The 27,483-nt window shown below is 33.0% G+C and overlaps 1 protein-coding gene and 1 long non-coding RNA gene across 2 annotated transcripts; both read left to right on the forward strand.

The window, feature by feature from the left end:
* The first annotated feature begins 4,382 nt into the window (after nucleotides 1-4,382).
* Nucleotides 4,383-11,953, forward strand: LOC128183768 (uncharacterized). Its single transcript, XM_052852924.1, has 5 exons — nucleotides 4,383-4,976; nucleotides 6,793-6,948; nucleotides 8,722-8,845; nucleotides 10,155-10,322; nucleotides 11,221-11,953. The coding sequence occupies exons 1-5, from the start codon at nucleotides 4,405-4,407 to the stop codon at nucleotides 11,416-11,418; spliced, it is 1,218 nt and encodes a 405-aa protein (XP_052708884.1). The 5' UTR covers nucleotides 4,383-4,404; the 3' UTR covers nucleotides 11,419-11,953.
* A 64-nt stretch (nucleotides 11,954-12,017) lies between these two features.
* On the forward strand, nucleotides 12,018-26,873 carry LOC128186151 (uncharacterized). The gene is made up of 3 exons (XR_008243900.1): nucleotides 12,018-12,236; nucleotides 24,827-25,183; nucleotides 26,635-26,873. It is a non-coding gene; the product is annotated as an uncharacterized LOC128186151 (long non-coding RNA).
* The last annotated feature ends 610 nt before the right edge of the window (nucleotides 26,874-27,483 follow it).

Below are 27,483 nucleotides of genomic sequence, written 5' to 3' on the forward strand. Positions count from 1 at the left end.
ATTCAAATTTTTCAAATGTATTAGGAAATTTGTTTGCGTGTGTATTTGATCAGGTTCCAGAAGGGGATCAGTGGGCAACAAAAAATGACGTTTTTTGGCAAAAAAAGTATGGTTCCCAGAACTCCTTTTACAACTTTTGGGGTAGCTACGTCATCTCTTGGGATACAATTTGGGCTGTCCTATAGATGTGCAATAAGATTTTAAAATTCTAAATTTCATCCAGGGAGTCAAATAGTAGCAGAAAATTGACGTTTATCACTCTAAAAAAGCCATAGATCCCAGAACTCCTCTGAATGATTTAATGGATAGACACATCATATCTTGGGATATGATAGAGACTGTTCTATAGATGTGCAGTAAGGTTTTAAAAATTTAAATTTCATCCAGGGAGTCAAAAAGTAGCAGAAAATTGACGTTTATCACTTCAAAAAAACAGAGATCCTAGAACTCCTTTTATGATTGAATGTAATGGATAGACACATCATATCTTGGGATATGATAGGAACTGTTCCATAGATCAATGTAGATGTGCATTACGGTTTTGAAAAATTAAATTTAACCCTGAGGCCCATTACTTACATATCTTTTGATGCCCTTTAAGCATCAATATTATATATGGTTAAGGGGTGGGGTTCTTAACCGTTTTCGAGATATTCGTGTACTTCCTGTTCGAGGGGGGCCATGACCAACCCCGGGGCCCATGACCTACATACCGTTTGATGCCCCTTGACACAAGGAACAAGAATATATATGGTTTAAGGGTGGGGATCTCAGCTGTTTTGAAGATATTAAGGGACTTGCATGCTTTTTGAGGGGGTCAGGACCACCCACAGGGCCCATGACCTACATAACATTTGATGCCCCTTGACATCAGGAACATGAACATATATGGTTTAGGGGTCATGACTATAACAGTTTCTGAGATATATGGTAATTTCAAATTTCTGGGGGGTGGGGATGACCCCTGAGGTCAGATCTAATAAACCCTATATATTGCCAGTAACAGTCAATATATGATTATGAAAACCCTACATTATTATCTTTGTCCGTTTTAAAGTTACCATTTAAAATAGAGTCTACGATTCTTCCTACAAGGTTCAATGTTAGACCCCACACCCTTTTGACACCCGTTAGGGTCATGACTTCCATGCCATAATAATCTGATGACATGACCTAAGGAGGAATACTATCTTTGGATTAAGGTTGGGATCTCAATGGTTTTTATGATATTTGATAATTTAAGGAAGAGCACTTGGGATCATAACCTTACATACCATCTGACATGCCTTGAACAAAGAAACAATAATTTAATATGTACATGATATATGATTCAATTTAAGAACCCAGATATAGATCAATCATCTACGTTTTGTAATACTTCCTATGTATATATACATGTATAAGTTTGTGTTTTGTTCTGTACTATTCATGTTCATGACTGTAGTATGGCTTATAGTCTTATTTTAATTAAAATTACATTAAAAAATTGTCAAATATATGACTTGGACCCCCATCCCCAAACAAACTCAAATATAAACCGCCCCCCCCCCCTCCTTAATTGTCGAATGATCTATTAAATCAAAGTATAATTTGGGTGTCTAAAAACTTTTATAAACTGGTAAAAAATGTTATTCTTAAAAAAAAATACATTACACCTTGTTTCTAAAACGGAACCGCTGTGATTTCGAAGAAAATTGCGCAGAGGAAGCAGGAAGTGTCTACAAACAGCGCGATGACGTCAGCTCTGACTGGATTGGTCTCTCTCTCTGTGCTGGTGCTGATAGCGTACGCCATTCAGAAGCGTTATGGTCAGGTGGAAGAGACAAACCTATACTGGACATTATGGAAATGGGTCGGCGTGAAAAACCAGACAAGTGCAACAATCTTTTAAAAGTGAAACTCTTTATCCGTGTATCTATAATCACAATGTACTCTAACAATATTTTTAAATTAGAAGCATTTTAACAAGAGCTTCTACTTTGGGTAGTTGTGTCATACAGCAATTGTGACGTAGGTATGGCTATCTCATTGCTGGCCACTCAGCAATGGCTCAAGATGTGTCTGCCTTTGAGCTAAGACTACGCAATGGGTGCATATTCTGCTTGAAACCGCCCACGCGAGAGAGAGAGAGAGAGAGAGAGAGAGAGAGAGAGAGAGAGAGAGAGAGTATTTTTTTAAAAATCTAATTTGGTTTCACAGTATATGGTTCATCACAGTGTTCAAAGTTCGAAATCATAAACACAGGGATGTTTCAATACTAATAAATACAGGACTAGCCGATAAGAATGTTCTGTTATCTTTCCTGATATACTTCGTTTTATAAATATACATGTACATTTTTTAATATCATAACAATACTGTTTGATAAAATGAAGTACATGTATATCAGAAAGGACACTGCCTGTATGGTCGTTGTGCATTTAAAAGCATGATTCCAGACCTAAACTTTGCATATACAGTTGATTAGTTTGAGTTGTTTTAAAAATATTTCCACGCATTTGCTTGCATTAAACTATGTACCGATCTTATGAATAAAAGAATATATCTATACATTGCATGTATATACGCCTGTTTATTGCTTGAAGGATCGATCGTGATTTTACTTTTCATAAAGTTCTCTTTCTCTTAAAACGATGCATGAAAATACAAAACCCGGCTTAAAATTTTTATTTGCATGTGGTACATATCACACATATAATTTTTATTAGAAATAAATTTGCAAATCGCGTGTGCGTTGCTTACCCAAACAAAAACTGTTCTTAAGAAATCATATCAAAATCACTTAAAAATCATATCAAACTCACAAATTCATGATTTTGTTCTATGATTTAGACATGATCCATTAAATGAATCATACCCAAATCATAGGTGACAAATAAGGAAGTATGATCCTGATGTGGTTTGTTTCTTGGTTTTGAGTCTCCTATGATTTTCTTGTGATTCTGGTATGTGCTATTATATCTTAGAAGGCAACAGAGCATGCGTTTGAAATGATTCGTTAATTGCCAGATAAACTGACCACTAAGAATTAAGATTTCTGCATAACAGGAAGTTGAGTTGCAAATTTTGAATGTTCATCTTGGAGCCTAAATGTGATGTACATGTCAGGAAAATTTGTTATTGTTGGCATCTTGCTCTATCTTGGCATATTTATAAAGTGAATTTATGGAAGTATTTGGGGGGAATATATTCTTATTAACTTGAGGTAAATAATATTTTATAAAGACTAATTTACAATACACTATCAAGTGATTTATTAAGTGAAGCAAGCAACTAATGCATGGATGCGCTGTACATGTATCATTAGTTCAGACCGGGAGCTACAGACCTGCAGCTAGGTTTTGAAATGCATACGTAATATTTTAAATTGTACAATTCATGTAATAATTGGTAGAAGAGTTTGAAATAACAGTATAATTATCATCTAAATTATGGAAGACTTTGATCCTGTGTTCTAATTCAGATTATATTGGCTTAACGATACAGTTCATGTGGCATATATGTATACTATTTTTCATATTTGGTAATTGACAATGTATTTCAAATATTAAGAGTATATAATTGTCTGTTGCAAATTATAAATTATGTGGTCATTTTTTTCTTTATAAAATTATTGTATAATTGTCCTTAAACAGATCATACCAGGACCATGGTTTTGATACGAGTTGATAGTTACAACAGATCATACCAGGACCATGGTTTTGATACGAGTTGTTAGTTACAACAGATCATACCAGGACCATGGTTTTGATACGAGTTGTTAGTTACAACAGATCATACCAGGACCATGGTTTTGATATGAGTTGTTAGTTACACAGATCATACCAGGACCATGGTTTTCTTGCAATTTGTTTAGTTTAACAGATCACCCGAGAATCATGATCCATTAACTCATTTGCATGTGAAATTTTCCTATACCGAAATCATCTCAAAACCATGATTTACACACAAGCCATTGATACGATCCCGTAGGCTATTTTTTCTGTTTGGGTAATTAATCATGTGTGTACGTATTTTCAATATTCACTGAAAAGTTTAAAATGACAGTTATAAACAAATTATAGAATAGATTGAAGCATGTGATATTGAATTTAGTTGAAATATATTATTTTATATATATCTGTTATCTAACTATTTTTGTCAGTGATATCTTTGAAAATCTTGATTTTGTGTAATATATTTTTTTCCTGTTCTGTCATTTATTAAATAAATAAAAATGAAAACGTCTCTAACTGTTGCAGTTTAGGAGAAATATGTAAACAGAATCAGTTGTAGTTCAAGTTTCGAATTTATACTTCTTGGAATTGATCAAAGGTACAGAATAGTAGGTGTCGAGGATGGGTGTCGAATTGGTTAGGTATCGAATTGACCTGTGTACCGATGTAAATAGAGGGGAAAAACAACATGGAGAACGCAACTGCGAACAATCGTGAAAGTAAATCATCATCTGAGGATTATAGCCCCGATACATCTTCAACTGCAGTTCCACAGATGAAAAGAAGTCACTCTGACACAGGGACTGAGTCCTCATCAAGTTCAAAAGTCAAGAAGCGATGTAAACAAGTCCATTTTGCCGAACCGTCTGAAAGTTCTTCCTCGCAGGCAAACTCTGATAGCCCACTGCTTCTACAAAATGTCCCTAGCCTCACATCTAGATGGACGGAAGACGTACTGTCACGTTTTAAAATTCAGGTGACACAGAATTCTCCAGATATGCATAACGTGTTTCTGCAAGGCTGTTTACATTTCGTTCCCGACACACAGAAATGTGCAGAAGTAATGGAGTTATTTATGTCAAAAGAAGACAATGTGTATGAGTGCTATAAACAGGTGCTTCAAAATATTTTTAGTTTGCACTGTGACGATATTTCAATGGTTAATTTAGATGACATCAAAGAAATGGAAAGAGCTTTGGCAGACCCTGGGTGGATTAAAGCTTTTACTGATGGATTCCAGAACAAGAAAATTTGCAGAAGGTGGGTATGATTGGTGTGATTATATCAGTCCTAATTGAATACTGGCGCCAGACAGCCCAGTAGACAGGGTGTGTGATTAGTGTTTCAGGATGTCTTGGTTTGAATTCGGCCTGTCTCTTTGGCCATTTAAGAACCAACCAAACAGACTGAATATTTCTTGATCCCATTATTCAATTTGATTACGATGGAAGTCCAGGGATGATTTGACCAGAAAGTAGTCAGGTTTTAATGAAAGAAATGTTGGTATACTCTGTCCCGAGTATTTGCTTCCACCACTTTTTGCTTGATATTTCAATAACAGTAAATACCTCTGTGCTCAAACTACGTTCATCCACAAATAAATATGAAAAATGTCCAGATTATCTGTTTTGAAACGCCCCCTCTACCGCTTCAGGTTTCAATACACATCCAAAAATTGAAAGTCTACGGAGATTTTGCATTGCATTAGCCAATAATAAGCTCGGATGATAATGTTAAAAAATTGCGCGATGTATTCCGAGTGTATTCCGAATGGAGAGAAGATGTAGGCGAAACATTTCCCATTACAAATCTCCTTAAGAAAATTGTTTTCGTTTCTGTGAAATTTTATGAGTGAAAAGGGATAATTATTCAATGAAGATATCTTGGATATATTCCCTTTCATCGATTTCAATTGTATTTCTTTCACAGGTATGTGTATTTTATTAAAAATCATCAAAAATTGATGGAGGCAATAACCTGGGACAGACTATAACAGATATTTCATCCTACATTCATTCAAAATCTGATGCTCTTCAAAACTCATACCTGATTTCTATTAAATGTAGGTATTAAATTATTATATTGAAGAAAACTTTATGTTTCAGCGATTAATATTTTCTTGATCAGACTTTGAATGTAACTCTTTGACTTTGATTACAAGAGGTGTGCGGAGGTTTTAAACAAGGGAAAGCAAATCAAATGCTGTGGGTGAATTGAATTTGTTTTGATAGCTATTTACCAAGGACAGGTAGCACACAAAGTATTTCACGGTTAGATAGAGTAGCTTGTTTATTTATTCAGGTTTAGTACATAGAAAATATTCACAAACTAAGGTATTTATAATACATTCCCAGGTATTTTTGACTTCAATGAATGTAGCAAGACAGGTATGGATAAAACTCTACTCCAGAAAAAAAGTAAATAAACATTGATAAATGTAATATATATTAACTAATGTATACTTATCACGTGTGATTCACACAGACTTTTCATGTGACACTTTCTGGAAGTCCACATATATATCAATAAGGCAACAAATATTAAAGTACTGTATTAGATGAAAAAAAAAACTTCTCCATTTGTCATGTTTGTTACAACAGGTTTTGCACTGAAATCACTTTCCAAAGGACTGGTGGAAGTTTCTTTAAACTTCAAGATTAATAATAAAACTAATGATTGAGATAACCCAAAAATAAAATTAATTTATTTGGAACTGCAAATTCAATTGAAAAAAAATAATCTGAATTATATAAAAAATGGAATTAAAGAACTTCATGAACATTAATTAAATACTGCAGAGAATGGAATTCAGAATACTTTAGATTCCTTATTTTAATAAGCAAGTACGTTCTGAATTCTGTGATTCAACAGTTTTCTGTCGAACCGCCAGGTATATAAAATTGTGGCCAATATTTTACATGGATAATTATTCATTTCTCGCATTTAAATAGGAATCTACAGTTACTGTTGCTAATTCTGTCCTTGCAAAAATTTTTATTGTTAGATAAATGTGGATGCATTATCAATAAGTTATTTTTATTCATGATGTACAATGATGTAAGTTTCCCTTAAACAGAACTCTGAAGGACATAAGCAGGAAGCTTCAGCAGTTTGTATGGCAGCTGATTTATATGGTGAGAACACATCACGGACAGGAAGGGGAAAAGGTGACGGAAGAGATGTACCAGGAACTGTTTGTGCTGTTTGCCAAAACCTTTGGTCTGCATATTTTGTGAGTACTTGTTCAAACGATACTTTATCAGTAATATACATATATTTCAGGCCTGATTAGGAAACGGTTTAAACCTATTTTAGATTACTGGTTATGAGGATAAATATCAAGTTTATTGTCTCCCTAAACAGCAACTTCATTCTGAGAGAGAGTTAAAGAAAATAGTTGCTGTCAAGGGGGAAAATAAACTTGCTAATATCCTCACTGCAATTAAATAGATTATTATCAATTTTTAACGCAAGTACGTTTGGAATTGATACTGAAGGAAAGAAAGATAGATTTTTTCATTGACACTGCATTTTTTTTTACCTGAAGAAAATCACAGGAATAAACCATCATTCTTGGGAAGATTTATAATGGGTAAAGAGGTATTGCACACTTTAAGCAAGTGTAGGATATTTCGCCTCCAATATAGCGCTTTTGTAAACATCTGACATTTTCAATATTATACAATATTTAGTTAAAATGTATTCAAAGAAACACAAAATACACAGTGCCCATGTTGAAAGAATCTTAATTGTCTAACAAGACATCATTAAAATCTTCAGGGTCTGTTCGGGATATAAGGAAAATAGTTAGTATCTAATAAACATGACAATTTGAACCACTTTAAACCAAACAATTACCGGTATGTTAGAGATGTACTGTTCACATTGAATTTATTTTGGTTTAACAAGGTTTTTGTAGTGATAATTAGACAAATATTTCAATTAGTGACTTTTCTAATACAATCGCATATATAGCCACATATAATGAAGAAGACATCGTACGAAAGTGTTATACATGTATGCATGGCATAGTGGTAACAACTAGATCTTTTTGATTTTGCGGTCGCTAGATCAGTTCCAGCAAATAGAAAAACAAATTTTTGTCACTGAAAGCATAAGAATAAAGGGTTTAAATATGCTGGATTTTATTTCTCCAAATTTATGTTTAATTATGAATATGAGCACATCCAATATTTAAAGATCTCTTCATTAAGACTGTATACTCTATTTAACACTAATCCATTCATTGCACGTTGCTGGAAATTATCAGGCTCAGGATATTAACTGACTTTATCTCTTGATGCAGGTTTTCTGAATTTTTAACTAATCAGTGGTTACTTATAAAATTACAACATTATGAAATCAGAACCTAGGGTTCGAAAATCATATTGGAACAAATACATGTACTTGTGTCTATTTTACGTAACAGGTACCCTCTGTTCAAATATGGGTGTAGGCTACCGTAAATAACAGGGAACAAGGACTAAAACTCATTGGCATATTTTTTTCACTGGGAAGTCACATGGAACTGACATCATGAATATTTTTCAAGGTTATCATAAGGGGTTACCGGTAATTAAATTAAATGCTGTTTGTCATGAAAAATCCCTGAGTGTAGACCTTTTAGTTACCAGTATGTATTGAAATCTGACAAGCTAGAGGGGGTGTTTCAAAGTCTAGAGAAATCTTGAGATTTTTCCCCAACTATTGAATGAATATTTCTTTTTAAAATATTGAATAAACAATGTGGGGTGCAAGAATATCCTCTAATAGAATATATACTAGAAACATCTGTCACTTTAACAGCAAATCTTTATACGTATACAAAAAAGTCAAAGAAGAATTTTTAAAAAATTTAATGCTTTTTAAATGCATCAAAAATTTTATTTTTTATGATAACAACTAATTTACATGTATTTTTATAACATTAAAAATGATATAAGTGAAAGATTGGAAATATGCATATGAAATAAAACAAAAGCCAACTGTGTACTTTTCGTCTTAGGTCTGGGGGTAATGTAAACCAGTATGGTCTGATCGCCGGAGAAAGTGGGAGATTTGTAACTATACCAGACGCTGTGATCGGTCATCCAATGACTGAGGAAGACCAAATCTGTGCTGTAGTACAGGTAATTATGCCAAGGGTTTCTGATCCGCACCACTTCTCACGAACCCTTGGCATATTGTGCTATCAAAAGTCAGGATTTTTATCTTCAGTTGGATTTTGATTGGGGTTTACTGAAAACATTCGACCAATCAAAAAATGCAAAACATATCTGATTTAATCAGCAATTATGCTAATGATTTGAAACTGTTTATTTACGAGTGTCTCTAACCCGATTAGCTCAAAACCCTTATTTTTCTAGTCTTTTTTTTTTAGCCTTTATGATGCATGTATCATTCAATGTTGCAATAACAAGTACACCAGATTGTTTATCAACAGAGGCATGCACTCGTAGATTGAGGATTTACCGCTCCCAGTCTTATACCTTTTGAATGAATTTGATCTATATGAAACATTTCAAATTATTCCTATTCATCAAATACACTGGGCATTAAAACATTCTTTCAACTTGTCAGTATCAGTGTCTACAGAGGCTCCATCTCTGCACCAGGTACGTTATAGTAAAGGATCTTTCATTATTTGGCGGATTTAAAAATAGAATAGGAGATCATGTGATGAAAAAAATCCTGACTTTCGTTGGTATGATATGCCAAGGGTTCGTGAGAAGTGGTGCAGATCAGAAATCCTTGGCTAGCAAAGACGCATTTTCTGTGGACTTTCAAGCATCTTAAAATAATATATATAAAAAGTAAGCATAACTATGAAGCTATTTTTTTCCGGAAAGATATCCCATAAAAATCTCGGAGAAAACAGATGAGGGACTTTTTATTTTATATAAAGAACATCTGAGTACGCCCAACTGTTGCCTGAAAATTACCAGATGAGTGGCTGGCTGGCTGCGTTTTTTATTTAATTGCCAAAACAGTTATTGATAAATTAAATTCACAAATTTGACTGGTATATATCATGTAACAAATAAAGCCAGACACATTATATGTTGTAGTTGGTACAGATACAGGTTGACAAGGAGAATAACTCTTGTCGTTGTTTTCAAAATGAGAATGATAGAGAGTTATTCCCCTTTTCACACATTTTGTATATAAACCTTGTTGCATACAGCTACAACTTAATACTTTTTTGGTATAACTTATTTAATATGAATAATTATTGTGGTATTTTGTCCCTGAACATTTTTATTTATTTAAAAGTTGTTTAATCTACATTAGTTAATAAAAAAAAATCAGTGTCAAATATAATATGATACAGTTCTTTATTGGAGTTATCATGGTAATTGTTAACAGGTTTCTGACTACAGTTATTTTCTTTTTCATTTAAATTACACAGTTTCAAATTTTGCTGATTTTTATTTGCAGGTGAGGGAATGTCATTCAAATAACGGCAACCCAATCCAAAGAAGTTCTAGTCCAGATCATGTTGGAGCAGATCTACAGAGTAAACATGTCGGACAGAATCTCTGTGTTCTACCGTACTCAGTGTTTGGGGAAAGAGGAATGTTTGGAATATTAGTTGATGGAATAAAAGTAGGTTGAATAAGATTTTATATGTATGACCATCTATTTATGACTATGTATAAATAATAAGGTCTTTTAGTGTGGTGATTTCATGTAGTTTTAACATGGGATGTAGTCTTTTCATCTGTTTGTATTGATCGCAGTGATGAGTTGAAGTAAAGTTTTACCATTTTAACTCTTTGAAATGTGTTTAATGTACAACCAGTTATTTATAAAAAAATTTGGGACACCATGTTTCTTATTATGCACAATGTAGCCTCAAAATCCATAGAAATCAATGGAAAATCAATGTTTACTGTGAGATGTTGACAGTTTAATGTTAGGTCAAATGTCCCCTCAAGTGTCAAAACTCTACAATTTGCATCAGTTTCTGCATCATATCTAAATAGTATGTTATTGAGAACTCTGGCCTTTGTCCCTTGGGCTCATATAGGATGTGGCGTTAGTTATACCATTAATACTTTCTTTTTATTATATATTCTGTGAAAATACAGGAATTTTGCATCCTTTATATACATAGTAAGCAAAGGTTCACCCTTCATCACACCCCTTATTACATATTTCCCGGAACACCTTTGCACTTTTAACTTAAGGCATCTTATATCTTTTAATTTTGTCGGTGCTTATCTGCTGTTTAAACTATGAATATTGATTAGATGATGCTCAGGTTTAACAGAAAAGGCCAACTTTAACATTTATCCACATTATGCCCAAACAGGCATGAGGCAATGGTGGTAAAAACCATATAACCACAGGATTACATGCTGGTCAGGATAAATGGAAATTACGGATCTGACATGCTTTGTGATGTTGATAATGTCCATATTGATTTCTACTTGACCTGTAACTTGGAAATGATATGTTTTTAAAAAAAAAAATTAACAATGTTAAGTTTTGCTTTTTTCAGGTGACTATTTCAGTGTTCAAAACCGACAGCTCATACTATCAAAAGTTGTGCAATGGATGTCTTCCAAAAAATGAAGCAGCTGTAACATTCAGCAAACAATACAACCTATTGCGAAAGGACGGAAGAACAGAGTGTATCCAAACGTTTCTTCATTTGAAGAAACTACTAGAGTATTTAACTAACAAATCATTTCCTTGACTGTCGAACACAAATATTTTATAAATTCATGCAGTGGTTGAGTTTTTCTCACCAAGCCTTTTGTAATTCTTGTTGGCAAAGTAAATAAATATTTGTGATTCAATTTGATTGTTTCCTGTAATATTGTAAGGTCACCTTAATGTATATAGTCAATTAGATGAAGTATGTTACAAATTTCTGTTTTAGTCTGATGTCATTTAAATATGTTCAGCTTATTCTCACTGAAATTACGGGGATTATCTAATCCAAATATGTTGTTTAGCTTCTTATTGGAGTACATGTAGGATCATAGATAGTGATTTTAGGTGGATTTACTTTAAGCACTTTTGTTGCTAATGTATGAATTTTATTTACCATCTTCGACTATTGTCACATGTCATTGAATAAAGCTTATTTTTAGCAGTGTAATGTTCTTTCAATTGCATGCTAAATATTTCTTTAATTAAATTGCATAATTACACAATTATTGAATATAATTGTTTTAGTGACGCTTAAACAGAAACATTTAATGTTCAAGTAAAATGTTTGGCCTTTTCCCTGTCGTTTATTTTTTTTTACTTTCAATGTTCAATGTCTTCTCTGTAAGCATTGGACAAATATGGACATGAGTTCCTCAAAAACCATCTTTTTTTAGCAGATAGATTGGTGTTTTAGTAGAATTTTTTTAAATTGAGAAAAAAAGTTTTTACTAGGAAGTACATGTATGAATGTAAAGCCAAAAATATACTACAAGTAAGAATGCATGGTCACCGTCTATATTTATCTCTTATCATAGTGGAAATTAAACTAAAAGAGAATCAATTACGGGATCAGAGAAGGTGTGTACAACTTTTTATTTTAAAAGCTAAGTTTAATTAAAAGTTATTGTATATTTAATTTGCAAAAGGAAAATTACCATCATTGTAATTGATATACCAGGTGCAAAATTGGTATGATTTGTAAGAAAAAATGAATATATGTGAATTGAGATACATGTAGTTGAAAACTTAAGCTCAAATATACGTTTGGTCAATAGCAGAGTCAAGTATTGCATTTATTAATCTGTAATTCATGTAAATGTTTTGCAATTGATGTGCTTTTAAATCTACAAATCGAAACGGGTTTAATCGGCACTTGTAAAAATTTATTAATGATTTAAAGCTCCTGTCCCGGTCGCTGCTTTTATAGTCACACTTTTTAAATTAAATTATTATTAAATTTAAATTAATAAAAAAAATGTATTAATCTTGTTTAATTTTTAAGGAAATAATGAAAACAGAATACTAGATGGAATGGAGTGCTAAATTTATGCCAATGAATTTTATTTATGTGTATGTTGGAATTTGAATGGAAAAACCAAGTATTTTAAAAATACGTGTCATCCACTAACGACGGTAAACGCTTATATAAATACAGTGTAACCATGCGAGAGATCTTGGAATCGAGGCTTTAAATGTTAGCGTTTTAATCATTCTTTGTAAAGATCACGGAACCTGTGTAAACAAGATAGAGCAGATTGGCATTTGTTAATACTTCAATTTGTAACCTTGCTCGATTTGAGACATACTGATCAACCAGGAGCGAGGAATCATCTACTGGTTGTGTCATTGTAACAGATACTCAATGATAAAAAAATATTGCAAATCATTAATGTTACTTAAAAACCAAACATGAGAAGATTGCGTAGGTGTATATTTATCCTAAGAAAAAAATAACACCAGCTAAGAAATAAATATATCGAATGCACTAATAACGCACCTTTTTTTTTTGTAGACTTGTCTACTAGTATTTTTGTCTTTCAAAAATTAGTTAGAAATTAGTTACGTTTCAATTACAATGTACCTTATTTCATTAAAAGAAACAAAAACAATGATTTCATCATCCATTTACTAGTTGTAAAGTTCAAAATCCTTGTTTGTTTCCCATAAAAGTGTACAATTTTTGAATATGAATTCACATTCCAATAACTTAAGAACGTCTTGTGCACGCAGTCAGCGCGCAGAGCACGCCGCGAACGCAAGATAAAAACTCTAATCACGTCATGAACGCTTGGCGAGAACGCTGTCAACCTCCAAGTAGAACACTATGGAAACGCAGTTACACGCTGCGGGAGCTTCGTACACGTAGAAATGCCTCCGCCGCTGTCAAGACGCTGTAACATCAAAGAACAAGTGCAAATTCCTTTTTTCTCGTAACAGTTAAGCAGTGATGGATACTTTTGATTTTTATGCACGCTTAAATTTACCAAAATTAGCATACAGTTTATAACATTGAGGATTTTTAAATGCCTATAAATAATCTAAATCCGGAAAAATCGAACTGAACCTACTTGAATTGTGTCTATTTAAAATCAGAGGGAGGAGACATTTAAATCAACATTGCTCTGTTGGTGGATCGATCGGCGCGTTTGCTGAATTATACTTTATGCATTATTTTACGTCTGGAAAAAAATCAAATAAAGCTTTGAAGTTGTATATTACCATAGTGACCAAACAAACATTCCTGACCATACAAAGATGATTGAAAGCAATGTTTTACAGTGAGCACATTTGACAAACGTTTACCTGGATAGAACACACGTGATTGTTTGAAATAATGTATTCCATGCGTGGGTTCAAACATGGGTCATGCAGGTAATAGCTTTCGCTTGCTATTATGGGAAAAACCTTGACTTTTTCATATGTTTTTCATTTTTTAGGTACCAGCCTAATGTAGTACAAACTTCTTACTTTCACAGGAGTTTTCTAAATGTATAATGCGTATTTTGTCTTTTCCACAAGTTTGTACTCGGTTAGGCTGACAGTTAACAAATGCTTTGAAATGAATGCCCGTCCTCGATTTACTATACAAAATCACGAATGTCTGCTGACCCTACTATGTTTTGAAGCTTCGTGCTTTTTATATACAATAAGTTCAGCGCTAAAACTTGTTAATTCTTATGGAATAGATATCAGTAGATAATGTTAGGGAAAAACATATGGTTAATTTGAATCTTTATTTTTTCACTTTTTACCGGGCTCCATAAGTGCACTCGTCTTTTCAAATAAAATCGGACATTTGAAAAAAAAATATTGTGATCCAACGGCAATTCCAGGAATTTTACAATGTTGTGGGTCACGACTCTAAGACTTTGATGATTGAAAATTGTGCGTTTTCTTCAATACATATAATTAGACTATGACAAAAGTATTGAGCTCAGACCAATTTTATTAGAATAAAGACATTGAATAAGAGGAATTAGGAGGGGTTGAAGAAGAGCCGTAAGAAAGAGGAATATAGAAGTGTTAGGTATCCATGGCAAAGAAAATATATAAATAATGACACTACTCTTAATAAAAAGAATTTTACACACTTTAAGAAGAATGATATATCTTAATTGACGTAAATTGACAAAATATGCCGATGTCAAGAAATTGCTCAAATCATTGCCCAAGTCCCGAAACGCAAGTTATACGATATAAACTATTTTCTTACATTATAAGTGGTTCAAATAACACGTTGCAACTAAGAATAAATTATATGACATTATACTGTCTCTAGCTTGATGCATATTTAGGGTCTTCCGTTTTCAACGGAAGACCCTCTTGTTATTCTTCGGTTTCTTTTTAGGGTTTTCCGTTTTCAACGGAAAACCCTTTTGTTATTCTACGGTTTCTTTTTCTTTATTATTAGGGTCTTCCGTTTCCAACGGAAGACCCTCTTGTTATTCTACGGTTTCTTTCTATTATTATTATTCTTAACATTCTTTTTCTGCCTTCTTTAAAGCTTTATTTCTCGAAAACTATTCGCCCGATTTGCACAAAATTTTCCGGACTTATAGGACATCGGAGGGGATAAATGTTTTTAGTTAAATTTTTTGCTGACGTCACTTCCGGTTTCAGATATTGACAATTTTATAAATTTTTAAGGGTCATTTTGTCCATGCATCTCCTCCGAAAGTAATCAAGATAGAAGCTTGAAATTTTCAGGGATTGTAGATGAATGTATGTAGATGTACCCCCATGCTTCCAATGATGAAAATTACTAAAGGCCTCAAAGCTCGCCTGGACCTGAAAATTGACACCAAATGTTTTCACGAAATTTTTGCACATTTTTTGTGAAATCTTTTGATGTACAAATATTTTTATAAAACATGTAATGCAAAAGCTGTTTCAAATTACACGGGCTTTCATTTGATATCAAGAAAAAGGGGCTGGCCCCTCAAATTAGGGGCCAAGAGGGCTTTAAAGTCTTCTTACAATAACTCTTTACTGAATAATAATTTGTTATTAATTATAGAAGCAAAAATGTTCATTGTACAGCTGTTTATCTATACAGTACCATACTTAAGTCATATGTTACGTAATTAGGGGTTTCAAGGGGCCAGAAATTCAAAATTTCGATCATTAATATATGAAAAAGGAGAAATATTTTGAAAATCATTGAAGAACAAAAGTTGCTTAAAATAATGTTCTGTACAATATGCCACCTTTAATTTTTTTTGTTCATGGCCCCATTTAGGAGATAAAGGGTCGGCTCTTAAAAAACACATTTGTAAAGATATCCTAAGAACGGTTAACATTTCGTGAACACTTGTTTAACAAAATATTTTTATATTTGCAAGACCTTTCATTTGATATCAAGAAAAAGCGGCTGGCCCCGCCAATTAGGGGTCAAGAGGAGTCTTAAATCTTCTTACAATAACTCTTTACTGAACAATTATTTGTTATTAATTATAGAAGCAAAAATGTTCATTGTACAGCTGTTTATCTATACAGTATCATACCTAAGTCATATATTACGTAATCATGGGTTTCAAGGGGCCAGAATTCAAAACTTTGATCATTAATTTCTGTGAAAAAGGAGAAATATTTTTTAAAGCAATGTAGAACAAAAGTTGTTCAAAATAATGTTCTGAACAATATGATACCATAAATGTTGTTGTTAGTGGCCCCGGTAAAGAGTTAAAGGGTCGGCCCCTAAAATACAGTTGTTTAGATATCTCGATAACGGTTAAGCATTCGTGAACAGTTGTAGAACAAAATATGTTTATATTAGCGAGACCTTTTATTTGATATCATGAAAAAGGGGCTGACCCCTCAAATTAGGGGCCAGAAGGGCTATTAAGTCTTTTTTATAATAACTCTTTTCTGACTAATAATTTGATATAAATCATCAAGCAAAAAAGGAGCTTTTATTAAGCTTAATTTAAAACTGAAATCCGTTTTAAAATCGGACGATGCATTACAAAAATATTGGGATTTAAAAATTGAGTTTTCCGGAAATTTTGATTCCAGGTTCTTGGTTAAGAAAATAGTGTTTTGTTAAAAATTAAATTAACTCGTGCCTAATATGATTCGGAAATTGTTAATTCGTACTTGAAGACATTCGGGACTTTGTTTTTATTAAGTCGTTCTAGAAATTGTTAAGGTTTTTGTTAATTCGTTCTTGAAATCATTCAAACATTGTTAAGTCGTTCTAAGCATTATTCGATTTTTAAAAAAATATTTTTTTCATTTTCTTTGTAGTTGGTTTTAGAACTCTGCTTCATACAGGAACTTCTATCTTTACTCTCGACACCACCGGAAGACCCACTCGTTGCTTTGCAACGAGCTTAGCTCTAGTTATACTTTTTTTTCTTTTTCTGAATTTTTTGGAGCGTTATTTCTCAGAAACTATTCAACCGATTTACACCAAATTTTAAGGAGTTATAAAGCATCAATGTCGCTACTGATTATCAAAATTTCAAATGATTACGTCACTTCCGGTTTCAGATATGGACGATATTGTAAATTTTTAAGGGTCATTTTGTCCACGCATCTCCTCTGAAACTAATCATGATAAAAGCTTGAAATTTGCAGGGATTGTAGATGAATGTCTGTAGATTTCCCTCCATGCTTCCAATTGCGAAAAATGCGCAAGGCCTAGAAGCTCGCCTGAACCTGAAAATAAGCACCATATTTTTTCACAAAATTTTTGCACATTTTCCGTAATATCTTTTGACGTATAAATAATTTGTTAAAACATGTAATGTAAAAGCTGTTTCAATTTGCACGGGCTTTTATTTGATATCAAGAAAAAGGGGCTGGCCCCTCAAATTAGGGGCCAAGAAGGCTCTAAAGTCTATTTGCAATAACTTTTTAGTGAACAATAATTTGTTATCAATTATAGAAGCAAAAATGTTCATTGTACAGCTGTTTATCTATACAGTGCCATACTTAAGTCATATATTACGTAATAAGGGGTTTCAAGGGGCCAGAAGTTCAAAACTTTGATCATTAATATCTGAAAAAGGAGAAATATTTTGAAAAGCAATGTAGAACAAAAGTTATTCAAAATAATGTTTTGTACAATATGCTACCTTAAATGTTTTTGTTTATGACCCCATTTAGGAGTTAAAGGGTCGGCCCCTAAAACACATTTGTACAGATATCTCAAGAACGGTACACATTTTGTGAACACTTGTTAAACAAAATATCTTTATATTTACAAGACCTTTCATTTGATGTCAAGAAAAAGGGGCTGGCTCCTCAAATTAGGGGTCAAGAGGGCTCTAATGTCTTCTTACAATAACTCTTTACTGAACAATATTTTGATATTAATTATAGAAGCAAAAATGTTCATTGTACAGCTTTTAATCTATACATTACCATACCTAAGTCATATATTACGTCATTAGGGGTTTCAAGGGGCCAGAACTCAAAACTCTGATCATTAATATCTGAAAAAGGAGAACTATTTTTAAAAGCAATGTAGAACAAAAGCTCATCAAAATAATGTTCTTAACAATATGATACCAAAAATTTTGTTGTAAGTGGCCCCGGTAAGGGGTTAAAGGGTCGGCCCCTAAAATGCATTTGTACAGATATTTCGAGAACGGTTTACAATTCATGAACACTTGTAGAACAAAATATGTTTATATTAGCGAGACCTTTTATTTGATATCAAGAAAAAGGGGCTGACCCCTCAAATTAGGGGCCAGAAGGGCTACTAAGTCTTTTCATAATAACTCTTTTCTGACCAATAATTTGATAATAATCATCAAGCAGCAAAGAAGCTTTTATTAAGCTTAATTTAAAACCGAAACCCGTTTTAAAATCGGACGATGCATTACAGAGATATCGGGGTTTAAAATTATTTTTTTCCGGAAATTTTGATTCCGCGTCCTTGGTTTAAAAAATAGCGTTATGTTTAAAGTAAAATTAACTCGTACCAACAATAATTGTTAAGTCGTACTTCAACACATTCGGATTTTTTTTGTTAAGTCGTTCTTGAAATCGGAAAGGTGTTTGTTAAGTCGTACTAAAAATCATTCGTATTTTGTTAAGTTGTACCAGGAATAATTCGATTTTTATATTTAAGTTACTCTTGTTATTGGTTTAAGAGCTCTGCTTCTTACAGGAACTTCCAGCTTTACTTCCGACATTAACGGAATACTCTACTCGTTGCTTTGCAACGAGCTTTGCTCTAGTTATTATTATACTTTTTCTTTTTTTTTTCTGACTCCTTTTCGGCTTCATAACTCAAAAACCGATTTTTATGAAACTCTCAGAGATAATGTGAAATTATAATGCATCAAAGATGTTAAAGTTTCTATAGCAACGTCACTCCGTTTTTACGTTACGTCATTTTTAAAAATTTCAAAAAGTCATTTTGTCCGCGGCTTTTTTCATAGAAAGATAGATAGAAAGTTGAAAATTTTCGAGCTTATATATTGATCGTTTTGCCTCTGTAATAAGGCTGAAAATGAAAATCCGTCATTTCCGGTCGAAACCGGAAGTGAATCAAATTTTTCGAAATTTTGAATTTTTTGATCAAATAAAAAACATATATGTATTATGTATAGCCTAATAAGCTGAATCTAACACTGAAAACTGTTTTTAAATCGGATGATGCATTACAGAGATATTGGGGGTTAAAAATTGATTTTTTTTCGTTCTTGAAATCGAAAAGGTTTTTGTTAATTCGTACTTAAAACCATTTGGGTTTTATTAAGTCGTACCAGGAATAATTCAATTTTTTTCATCTTTTTATTTTAGTTACTCTTGTTATTGGTTTAACGAGGCCGAGTACAGAACGAGTACGCACGCTTTCGCGCAGCATTTCATTTGTATTGTGACGTCATCTTTTTGCTTTGTTGACGCCATGGCGGGATAGTTTCAACTGCAGATATTCAGCGAAATTTGTTGAAAATAGCTCGTTTGATGTGTAAAATTGATATTATATTGTGGAATAAACATAAATGTCTCGAAGTATAAGCTATATTTGGGCTTGGGTCGAAAACGTGAAGAGGGTTCAGCGAGCCTAACCCTCTGTCATGTTTTCTTAACCCGCCTAAATATCGCTTACTTCATTTATTTCAAGACATTAACCATGTATTTTATATTAATTATCCTTAAAATGTGATGTTATATATTTATTTATTACTTAAATATGTCTTAATGTTTTAATAATACAATAAAGATCACCATTTCCGTCTTTATCAAATAAAAAATAGCCTTTATCTGACAAACTGGGAAATTGGGCGTACAAAAAATAACTTTGATAAGACCCCTGGAACAAACCAGGAGGTAAAAGGTTATTTTTTATTTGACAATTTGATTCCTTTTAGCAATAACTTTAATATGTAGAACAGAAAAAGAAATCCCTAGGGCAGAAGTTTAAAAAATGTGCAAATTTGGTACATTTCAAGCAAAATCCCATAGGATCCTATTTTAAAAATTAACAAACTTTGAGATGACCCCTTAAACAAACGGTGTGGTAAATGTCTTATTTTTTTTATTTTAAAATAATAATTATATCAGTAGAAATTCTTGTAAAAAAAGAGCTCTGCTTCTTAATGAAACTTCCAGCTTTACTTCCGATATTAACGGAAGACCCACTCGTTGCTTTGCAACGAGCTTTGCTCTAGTTACAAACTGAATTTGTTATAACTAAGTTAAACCTAATTACATGTAGCTTTTTTTGTGTACTGTGAAACATGGAAACTCCTTGTTACTGTTTAAAAAAATAAGACACTTGTCATTTTTTCGAGAGAGCCCAGCTCCTGAACGTACTCGTAAATAATGGCGAAGTTATAGAAATTGTCAGAGAATTTAACTATCTGGGTATTTCATTTTTTGTTTTTTTTCATTTTTCAAGTTCGGGATCATTTGGTGATGAAAAAATAAAAACATTTGTGACCGAGCAGCACAAAATGTAATGAACGGTATTATTAGGAAAATTCGATTTTATTCTTATTACCTTTTGACTGTCAACTGGAATTTTTCGACGAAGTTGTAACTCCTGTCATGTATTAGGATGTGAAATATGGAGTTTCGAAATTGTTGATATAATTAAAAGTTTACTTTTACGTTTTTTGAACTATATTTTAAACCTTAAATCTAGTATTCCAAATATTATTGGTATAAGTAGAAACTTGACGTTATGATATCGTTTTGGGGAAGATTGATATTCGGAAATGTGTAGAATTATTCATATACATCTGTTTAAACAGGTTCGCTCCTCTCTTTTGGGGTATCTATTTTATGTCACCTCTTATCTAAACATTTTGCATCACATTAAATTCTATTTGTAGATTAATATTTTTCAATGTCAAATAAACCATACTGAATAAAATTGTTAAAAGAAAATTATTATTACAGAGTTTAGTGAGGAACTATATTTTGTGGCGCAGGGTTTTCAAGAAGGAAATGAACAATTTTCATAACTCACTAGTTTTAGAGGACTGTTACTTTAGCCTCCTAATTTTCAGCGCAAACTAAACTTCCAGATAGTTTGTGTATCACGATATATTCAAAAATAAAGTACGAGTTTTCGCGAATGTTGCGGAATAAACTCCGAGGTCGAGAAATGTTGTAGAAATAGAAAAAAACGAGGCGAAACGATATTAACAAGAACTTTATTTATATTATACTAACAGCTCCGACTATCAGCTGATCGGTTTATTTGTAGAGAGAGGAAGTAGGTCATATTTTCAAGCGAGATGAATCTGATTTGTTGAGACGGCTGTTCGATCCGCGTAACCCCAAAGGTTTTACAACGACACGAAAGAATTCGAATTTGCAACAGATGATATTTTAACTATGTATTTTCATAGCCAAATTTTATAATACATGTTCTCCAAAAGCAAAATAAACCAGCTCTGCTCATGAATTCAGACTTTATATGAATGTTGATATGTTTATATACACATGTATATTGTACCTCTCATAGCTTTTGTATGGATTTGAGAGAATAAATGAATATATGTAATAACACCGTTTAAGGATGTTGTTCGATTAGCAATGAGGCCATGGTCCTCTTGCTTTTAGGTTATTTTTTTTAGCTCACCGAGACGAAGCGGGGGGGGGGGGGGGGGGGGGGGGGGGGGGGCTTATGCTGCTATACCCCCGGCGTCGGCGTTCGGACCTGGTTAAAGTTTTTGTTGCAGGTCCTGTATCTAAGTTAATACTTGTCCTATCTTCACCAACCTTGCTTGGATGATGCATCTGGACCTTCTCATGGACTTAAAAGAATTAAATGCTGAAAATGGGCCATGAATTTCAGATGGTGAAGGAGGTTATATAAGGTTTTTGGAGCAGGTCAAAGATTTGGTACAGGTGCCCTTTGATAGCAATGTCTAAGTAACTACTGGTCCTAACTTCACCAAACTTGCTTGGATAGTGCATCTCATGATACTGGCGCACCTGACAGGCTTGAATGCTCAATCTGAGCGAAGATGTTGCTAGAGGAGGTTTTGGTTTTAAGAGCTGGCTAATGTATTTGTAGCAGGTACCCTCTGATGAATATATCTTAGTTATTACTGGTCCTAACTTTACCAAACTTGCATGTATGATGCGTCTTATGATACTGATGCACCTGACTTGCTTGGATGCCGAATCCGAGCCATTATTTCAAACTTGCATAATTGATTTTACTATGATGCAAATGCAAGCAGAGGTACCCTCAGATGCAGAGCTTGATCTCTATTATCAAGGATGCAAAACAAAATCTCCTACCTCACTGAAACCTGCTTGATAGGTGTGTTTATTTTTTATGTTTACATGATTCCTATGATATATAGAGGATATCTATATTGTGTGATTTTTTATTTGCTTTATCCAACGAGTTGAAATGGTGTATATATTCGCGAGGCTTGCCGAGCGAATATAACCATTTCAACGAGTTGGATAAAGCAAATATAAAATCACACAATTATAGATGTTCTATTTATCTCATACAATTTGATTTATATTATGAAGCCTTTGAGACAGTCCCTTATATGACCCGAATTTAATTTTTTTCAAAGATTAAAACGATGATGCAACGTTGTGTTATCCGGTTATTGTGACCTTGCGCAATACACTTTGGTACGTCATTTCTGAGATAAATCTAACTGTTTTAATGTAAAGTATCACTGAAATAAACCTTGAAATGATTTTTTAGCTCTAAATAATTTTTCTTAGAGCTTATTCATTTGATTAAATGGAAATACTGATCAGAAGACTTGAATGATCAAGTTTGTTGACATACACAAAGTTGCGAATGCACGTTAGTTTGAACTGACTCAACAAGGAACAGTTGTTGATGTTTTATAACACAAACACCAACCTAATGATTAGAGATTGAAATTAGTGAATAAGGATGCTTAATTAAAATTTGTATGCACACACTGCTGCAGTTATGAGACTATATCTTTCAAAAAATAATGATTTACATGTAATGCTTATATTTACATTTTTTAAAACTTCTTGCTTTGTCTGCAAATGTGATTTATACGTCAAAAGTTCTATTTTATCCTAAGGGTAAGTTCAAATTAATGGAAGAGCCACAGACTGTAACAGCCACAAGCGTGAACTCTGATTCTCGCTTGTGACGTTGCATTTTACAGCGTTCAACGTTTGTGACGTCATAATAAAACTAGTCATTCTAACCTTTGAGTACCCTGTGTGTGTTACATAGAGGATATCTATATTGTGTGATTTTATATTTGCTTTATCCAACGAGTTGAAATGGTGTATATATTCGCGAGGCTTGCCGAGCGAATATAACCATTTCAACGAGTTGGATAAAGCAAATATAAAATCACACAATTATAGATGTTCTATTTATCTCATACAATTTGATTTATATTATGAAGCTTTTGAGACAGTCCCTTGTGTGACACAAATTGGGTTTTTTTTTCAAAGATTAAAAACGACGATGCAACGTTGTGTTATGCGGCTAATGTGACCTTGCGCAATACAATTTAGTACGTCATTCCTGAGATAAATCTAACTGTTTTAATGTAAAGTTTCACTGAAATAAACCTTAAAATAATTTTTTAGCTAGATAATTTTTCTTAGAGCTTATTTACTTGATTAAATGGAAATTCCGATTAGAAGAGTTGAATAATCAAGTTTGTTGACATTCACAAAGTTGCGAATGCTCGTTAGTTTGAATTGACTCGAACGAGGAACAGTTGTTGATGCATGATGTTTAATAAAACAAACACTAGGCTAGCCTTATGATTCGAAATTGAAAATAGTGAATAAGGATGCTTACTGGTGGTGGAATCAAAGTCTCATGAAACATTATTTCGGTAAGTTCTTGTATATAAACACAACCAGAGCGCTCTGTTTTCATCGCGTCGTCATGATGAACTCCTTGATAGTTAACGTAATTTGTAGTTTTATAAAAATCACAAAGCAAATTGAAAGTTTGAAGTGGGCTAAATTTATCAAAAATCTTGACAAACAAGAAAAAAGGGTCTTGTGGTTACGGTTATGAATAACTTTGCAAAAACGATGGGGGGGGGGGGGGGGGGGGGCTAACCACCCCCCCCCCCCTTACAATAGCCCCCGGTTCCGACGCCTGTGCTACGCAGTTATGTGTTTTCCTTCATATTTGTAATTTAAATCTTTGACAAAATCAATTTTATATTAATTTTTGTAGTAGATATAGTTATGTTGAAAGTACTAGCAAATCTTCGAAAATAGGTTACTAAAGCGTTGAAGCGAGGGGCTGTGTCAAAAGTAGTTCCGACCGGAAGTATTTGATATAGCATCACCCGTGTGATATAGCAAAGGTTTATCACACGGGTAATATACACCACACGTATGAGATAAAGTCTTATAACTGCAGTATCTTTTCACACACTTTACATGCAAAAAATATTTGGAATGTAAATATATTATTGTATTGATAAACAGTGTATCTTATAATACCGTATGAAATGAACATATGATTGTCATACAATTTTTTAACATACGATATACGATATTGTGTCAAAACAATATCCATGAATATCAAAGATTATTAACTATGATTCTCATAAAATATGATAAAGGTTGTTTACTAAATATGATGCATCATAAAGATGATGCCTCGTGTCGGTGAGCTTTGTAATCTGTGTTTTCTCTATGAAATGCAATGGTCATTTCAATCAATTATAATTTATATACCTACATTACCTACCTTTTTATTTCAGATCGAAACACAAGCTTATGTGAATGATCGTCGACAAGTTTAACAATTTCTTATAAATTGATATATAAACTGAGTTACACTTTTCAAATTGCTTCTTGCTCAAATAAAGTATCTTTTAAAACAGGTCAATTTGATTAAAAAAATTGTCATTATAATTTGAAAAATATGGCTGTTTCAGGAAAAAAAAATAAATACAACACATACGATTTGCAAAAGCAGAAAATATACGTAACAGGCAAATGCACATAATTATCTATAAGATACAAATCATTTATATCAGATGTAGAGATCTACAACACACATATATTAAGAAACACAAAAACTATCCGTGGGCGTTATGTGCTTGTACTCCAGTTTGGTAAGTCTATATGAGCTGTGTTTAGTGTTTGGGTTTGATATCTGTTTTTAAACATATGGAATTTTCTTCTTTACTTCTGCGATTTGTCACAATACCAAAATGTTTTTTCTTGACACACCTTAGAATAATGTTTCTTCTCTCACGTATAAAGATATTAATGATTCGTATATAAAGATTCCTATGAGTACTAACGATTAATCAATGTTAGAATGACAATTTGACAACTAACCAACTCACTCGTAACTAAATTTTTAGTCATCAAACTCACTCAACTTCTTCTTGCAAACAACAATGCCATTATGTACCATTTTTAGTTTGAAGCATTTCTAGGTGAAGAAGAATACAGATTGTGAAATTTATGACAATATCACGCTGGGGTCTCATACAGAAAAAAATCTTCTCTTATCTGACACATATTGAAAAAAATTTAAAAGCATGGTAACTATTTACATGTAGCCCAATACAAAAATTGTCAGAGGTTTAGGTCCTAGGGCGGGACCAATATGTATGTATAGTGGAAATGTATTAAATCTTAGAAAATCCCCTACTCCACTCCCATACATATTTTGGAAAACAAACTGAATGTAGGATTATGATCTACCTTAATTATGAAATTCATGGTCATTGGATCAAGGGTTAAGGCCATAGGGTGGAGCTAATAGAGCCATATTGTGAAAATGTATTAATTCTTAGAGTATTTTCATCTCGCTTTCCACAACAGGGAGAGATAAACCGAGTTCATGAATTTATATGAATTTTAAAAGGTATTCTTCTGTTCTTTCTATCGTGTGATAAACTAAATGCATTGTTATTATATATATAGTGTGTTGTTGTACTGTGCTGAATTGTGAAATTCAGGGAGTGAGACTATTATCTAGTTTTTATTTTATTTTCATTTATTTATTATTATTTTTTTTGGGGGGTGGGGGTGGGGGTGGGGGGGGGGGGGTTACAAATATGTCCGTATAGTAACAATGTAATTTTTAAGGAACTTTAGTCACTCAGGTAACCTAATATTGCTGCCCTATTGTAGGAAATCTATAAATACTATAAATTATTATAAAATACATATAAATATTATAAAAGATTGACAAATAAAGGTCCCGAGGGTCTCTTTTTACCAAAAATTTACAATTTGTTGCATCTGAAACTATAGTGCAAATAATCGGAGTGTGTATGTGTGTATGCATCTCTTGATTAATACAACTATAATCAGATTTGGTGATGATATACATACGTACTATTTTCGGCAGACATAATATTTTATGTTCTTCTTAGATTTAGCATTCAACTTTTAATTAAAACACCCGTATCGCATTAGCTAATGACGGTCTTTTGTCAGAGAAAATGCTGGTCTTGTGCAATTTTAATTTGAATAATTGTTTCAATTATATAATCTATATTTGGTAATTTCTTACAATCAATTAGTTAAAAATGCATGTATATTGCAGATTTGGATTATAGTTGTTCTCCCAGTTTCAATCGGTCATTCATGTGATGATAGACAAGATGTTAAGGATGTGGACCGTTGTCCAGAAACTATCGATGAATGGAATGCGACAGCTGAAAAAAAGAATTGCCAGTATGTTCATGACGACTGCCCAGTTACAGTTGCAGAATACAAGCTTGTGTATCACTGTGTTAAAGTCAGAAATCAACCTAAATTTGTGGAATTATGTTCCAAAGTTTGGTGGTCCCAAGGTATGATTCGAAGTCAACATGTTTAAACTACTATGGAATTTTATGTATGAAAATAATAATTCATTTGTTAATCACTACATGCATATACTTTTCATCAAAAACACACTTGTAAATTGTTCTTCAACTTCTCTATAGTCAACTTTCCTTACTTATGTAGCATTATAACTTCATCACCTGCGTATGGTTTTTTGCCTCTCAGTTAATTCGATACGCAAGGGTATGAACAGGTGAGGCAAGCTACTGACAAACAAGATAAGACAGGGCTATCAACAGTCTTGTTAAGGTCTTCCGTTACAACGGAAGACCTTATAGTGATTGTAATGTTTTTTATTATTATTATTATTATTTTTTTCCCCTTTTTTGTCCACAAGATTTCTCAGAGATGGCTTGATGGATTTTCTTGAAATTTTCAGGACTAATAGAAAGTGTTAATATCTCGAGGCGTTTTTTTCATTTTGTCAAAAATCATTTCCGGTCGTCCGTTTCCTGTCCCGCGTTGAAAAAGCTTGTACATTCGAGACCTCAAAAACGGTAGAGACTTAAACATCCAAACTTTGTGGGATGATAGACCTATAGTTGTAGATGTGTTTAAACTATTT

Source organism: Crassostrea angulata, chromosome 5 (assembly GCF_025612915.1).
Source record: "Crassostrea angulata isolate pt1a10 chromosome 5, ASM2561291v2, whole genome shotgun sequence".
NCBI classification, from domain to species: Eukaryota; Metazoa; Mollusca; class Bivalvia; order Ostreida; family Ostreidae; genus Magallana; species Magallana angulata.